At 34.4% G+C, this 5432-nt stretch overlaps 1 protein-coding gene across 3 annotated transcripts in view; it reads right to left on the reverse strand.

The window, feature by feature from the left end:
- LOC106876520 (cilia- and flagella-associated protein 74) overlaps positions 1 to 5432 on the reverse strand; it is a 59473-nt gene that overhangs the window by 44921 nt on the left and 9120 nt on the right. For 2 of the 3 annotated variants that reach the window (XM_052976867.1, XM_014925100.2), the window contains exons 5-6: positions 3722 to 3826; positions 1738 to 1908 (exon numbers count right to left, since the gene is read on the reverse strand). In XM_052976867.1, coding sequence (XP_052832827.1) covers positions 1738 to 1908; positions 3722 to 3826 — 276 coding nt within the window. Of the gene's footprint in view, positions 1 to 1733; positions 1909 to 3721; positions 3827 to 5432 lie in introns of those variants that run through there. The other variant, XM_052976868.1, reaches the window with a different exon arrangement.

Below are 5432 nucleotides of genomic sequence, written 5' to 3' on the forward strand. Positions count from 1 at the left end.
TATATATATATATATATTGCGCATGTACACTGTTTGTTTTTGATTTTGTCGACTACACAGTATAGTAGGGACATTGGGCACTGTCTGTGAGAAAAAACAGAACCATAAGACAATTCCCTCTGCCAGAAATTGGAAACGAGATGCTGTACTGCTTGACATTCATGCTGGAAGCTCCAATATGAACATTTCAGAGTCTTTGGGTGTCAATCTGAGGATGTGTATTGAGAGTGATAAAAATCAAACATCCAATCAACATCATGGTATTTGGAGTCAGCATGTAGTATTTTTATGTCTAGCATATATCTTCACTAATAGGGTGGATAATACTTAGACTTAACACATGCTTGTTGCTCCAAAGTTGCTCTCTCAATTTTCTGAATGCTGAGGAGGCTCGCCTATCCTGCAGTGTAGTTCATCACTGCAACTACCATGATTACACACACACACACACATGATGAAGAAGGATCAAGTTTCTTGGAATGCTGCTATGCAAATAAACATTTGCAGTGCTAACTTCAGAAAACCTGGCATCCACTACATGACCTACCAATCAGATGAACATGCAAATCAGGCAGCCTTCACACTCATTAAGAATCATGATAGACAGACAGCTAGTTGTGAATACTAAATCTCTCCCAGGTGAAGAATATGTCACTTGCTAGACTTGTAATTAGTAACATCAGAGTAAGAGGTATAAGGACTTAGTTACCATACAATCTGGAGAACAGTGTGGGGTATGACAGATCTCTTAGATATACATTCAAAGGAAAACTAGTTGACACCTATGAGAAGGAAGAGGAGAAAAAAAAAACAACTGGGAGCTTCTATGAGATAACCTGCTGCATGACAGAGACCTGGTGTTCAGATGGAATAATGTTCCAGCCAGATGGAAGATGATACGTTGGTGGAATGGTACAGTAGATACAGCCATGATGATACTATGTATGCAAGGTCAATACATCTCTGCACACTATGGATCTTCACACTAAAGGCTCACTGCATCATATTAAAACTCAGACATGATACCAATGAGTCTAAGTGAACATTTTCCCTTCTGTTTCTTCACCCACTCTTCTTAATTCCTCCTTTAGCACTCTAATTTTTCCTTCATTTCAAGGCTGTCTGGCTTGTTTTTCACATTTTCTTTCCTTTTCTTTTTCCTCTCTCACCAAGTTTTTCTCTCCAACATCTTCTGTCTGTATACATACATCCACAAACACACACACACATACATGCATTGAAGAACTTTATTTCATTTAATTACAAGAATTAAAACTTGATCTCATCTGTTATAAATTGTTTGGTCTTAGGAGTATCACATTAACAACACGAGTAGTTGCACAAGATATACTTATATTTCTCTAGAAACACTCATACATACAGGACATATTAGTTTGAGTCTAATCAAACGTTGGTTTCTTGACAAAGTTTAGAACTTCATATGCTTTCAATGTATGCAACAAAAATGAACAGCAACACATCTCTCAAAATCTTTAGAAACATACATACTCACTTGACATATTTCTATTTCCTTACACTTAAGAAATATGTCCAATTATAATTTCCAAAAATACCACACATTTATAAAAATGTGCAACTACACACTGTCAAATTGAAACACTTCTGAAAATGTTTTTTAACATTTTCAGTTAATCCTTGAAGGTGTTGCGCAAGAAAGGCTTCAATCTAACAATTGAAATGAAAAAAAAAAACGTAAAGGAAAAAAAAATTACCCACTGTAGTATTTTCTCTTTGGTTTTCTTTGCTCTTTGTGCCTTTTGCTCTTCAATGTAAAGATTAGTCTGTGTTTTCTCAGCCTGGTTTGGCAGTACATCTCTATCTTCAAGTAAAAACTGCTTGTCACGTACAAACTGGTTCCTTCTCAATTCTGCTGAAACCACAGACTTTCTGTAAAATTTAAGTTACATTAAACCATTGTGATATACACTTTTGTCAACGGCAAATGAAATGAAATAATGTTGCAAATTTTCTTGATATTCTTTTGTTTCACACCAATTAACACATAATGCTGAAGTAGGAAACCTCAGCAGGCCAATACCATCAGAGAAATGTGCCTCACTACTATACAGCACTGTAGTTCTAACACAAACATTAATATATACATCTACACTTCATTTTGTTTGATTAGTTTGACCACTGATCATCTTGAAGTGTCTTATTCTTGGATTTGTACATGAGAACCAAACAAGACTATAACTCAGAGCTTTTATCCAACATGCCACTGACACATATGAATATCAGTGAGCATGTTGGATGAGAATGTTACTACTTTAGGTTTAGAAATAAAAGCTCTGAGTGAGAATAATGCTTGGTACTTGTGTGCAAGTCCAGGATTAATGCAGTTGAAGATCAGAGATCAAACCAGTTCAAGCATAGCGTAGATGTAAACATTAAAACACTTTCCATGCTTAAATATGAGGTTAGTAATCTGGAAAATTATAATTGTATTAACAATAACTCAAATGATATATATATAGACGTTTAATCAATATAGTTATCAATATAGTGAGGCCAGCTTCTACAGTTGTAGTACTACATTAAATTTACTTCACATTCAATATAGTTCTACATTAGTTCTGTCTTCAAACTTTAAAGTAGTCTATGAATTCTCGTGTGATTATACTTAAATTATCTGAATGCTTTCAAGTTTTGTGTATTTAGGAATCTAGTGTACACACAATATTGTTTTGCTGAGGGAAAATGTGCACACTGAAGCATTTTTGTGCACACAGACCATGACAAATTACAGAGAACACTATTTATAACTTATTCGTGTAATACTAAACTGTGTGGATGTGTGACATCATATGTGCTTGACATATGTTGAAATACAACTGAAGCTTTGATACAGAGTTTGTTGACCACTGTGAAACTGAAGAAAACGTACATAAAACAAATAACCAAAACATCTCAGTGGGTCCTCCCAATAAAGAAAAATTCACAAAATGACTAAAAAAACAATGCCCCCACCCTTAGAAATTGTTTGAAAACATTGTGAAACTACAACTTTGCTTATCTTATTGCTTGTACCATATCTTTTTTTAATATATATTGCAAACAGTCACACATGTTATCATTATAATAAAAGGGTGGTAAAAATGATAAAGAAACAGGCTCCCAGTGAATCAAGCTAGTGATTAGATTTCAATCCCTGACTGAAATAAATTCACTTCATGCTGTTATAGGTGAAATGAGAAGAGTGGCATATGTCTGGAGCAAGAAATAAGGTTTCCAATAAATTAAGTTTATCGACTGTTTTCAGTTTCTTCTACCTTTTTAAATATAATTTTATTGGTTTTAATAACAGCATCATTGATTACAAGTTTCCATGTGGGCCAACCATTGGTTTACAGTGCTACTGATGAAAACAAGGGAACATTTCAATGCAGAACAAATACTTCAAAGAACTTCTAAAGCACTGGCTGTTTTCAGTTTCTCAGCAGTTTTGCTTTTACATTTCACTGACATACACAAACACACACTTTTTTATACATACCATAGGCTTCCACACAGTTTTCATCAACCAAATTCCACTCACAAGACATTAGTCAGTCTGAGTATGATAAAAGATGCTCAAGGTGCTGCATTGTGACATCAAACTTAGAACCATCTAACTGTGAAGCAAACTTGCTGACCACACAACCATGCCTGCACCTTACTGAAGTAAATCCACTTAACTTAAATAAGTTAAATTACTTACCTAGAATCATCAAGCATTTCTCTGATTTTGGTTTTGAGGTTATTCTCCAGATCTATTTCCTCACAGATACGCTTATACTTCTTCTGAAGTCTGTTTATCAATGGACTAACAAGAAAAGAAAACAGGAAAGACCAGTGTTCAATCAATGGAAATGTTTCAATCAATGGAAATGTTTATGTCTCATCCAGATAATACTACAGAAATCAGTGATAAACATCAGTCCTATGGCTTCTTGAGGTGAAGCTAAAGAGAAATAGACAGGTGACCTGTCCATCAGTATTACTGGCTAATGGTAGTCTCAATACTCCTCAAATTGAGACATCACACTAACATTTATCTTGTCTTTTATCATAATTCCATTTTGAATCTTAAATGTATTATAGGAATATAAATTGACCACAATATATAACTGGCATTTTATTTTACTGACCCTGGAAGTTGGAAACACAATGTTGACGTCAAGAGGATTTGAATTGAGAATGTAAAGGACTATAACTAAAAACTGAGAAGCATTTTGACTGCTGCTCTAATGATTCTGTAGCATAGACTCGGGTGAAATTCCTCTCTCCCATTTATTATATATACGTGCATTCGAACATAGCAAGGAACAGCTAGCCTTTGGCCGCTGTTTGAATCCCATTGTGTTCACTACTCTGATTGGTTGGTATTGGCGCAATTTGTCTCTTACTCTGTCATGCCAACTTGCCATATATAACCAGTTGCAGGCCCTAAATAAATCACGTGGGACAACCTGTCCACTACTCTATTTTGAGCCTCTGACTGGTTATACATGGCAAGTTGGCATGACAGAGTAAGACGACTTGATGAGTTGGTATCAGGAGTAGAAGCAAATGAAGTAGTTGTATTGACACTGTTTACAACAAAGTTGATCTCAAACTGGACAATTCAAGAGTTAAATAGTTTTGTGTATATACATGGCCACAAAATATTGCTGTCAGAAACTCATTGTTAGTTGTCCATTAATATTCAGTTTCCTATTGAATCATTCATCCATGCTCTTAATGGTAAAGGTATCTGACTATAAAGCAGTTAAACAAAATATCACACTTCTCATGAATGACTAAATACTACCAAATTCTTAATTAAAAATTAATTGGAACTCACAAATATACAACATATTTCAATAGAAATACAATCATAAAATGGTTCAACAAACACCTTATTGACTAAACAAGCCGAGTTTTTATAGGATGGGAATAGGAATATTAGAATGAGTGTAAATGCAAGTTACTATTTCCCATAATTTGGGGCATCTGATTGTATTCTGTGTCCTACTTCTTCCTTTCAAGGTTCAGTTGACCTTTTATTTTCTGTTGTCCAGACTGTGGTTAGCTTCTGGTTATTGTCTTCTACAGTGTTTATCACTTGAGATCTCTTTCCTACCTATATGGCTCATTAACTCAAAAGGATTCTGTCTCTATAAATATTAGTTCGAGTATAACTAATGTTCATTCTGATGCAGACATACAATATTAAAGCTTGGTGAATATTTCTAACTTAAATTCGTTCTGTGGGTGGTAGACATTGAAAGAACTCTTTCCTTCCAGTTGACATTTTAATCCTCAAATATAGGAGTGGGAGAATCACTTGCCTGCAGACAAGATTTTATTTACAGTCAAATTTTAAACTGTCTGCAGAAACATATATATATACATGTATATACATATATATATATATATATATATATATA

This window comes from Octopus bimaculoides, chromosome 26, assembly GCF_001194135.2.
Source record: "Octopus bimaculoides isolate UCB-OBI-ISO-001 chromosome 26, ASM119413v2, whole genome shotgun sequence".
Lineage (NCBI taxonomy): Eukaryota > Metazoa > Mollusca > Cephalopoda > Octopoda > Octopodidae > Octopus > Octopus bimaculoides.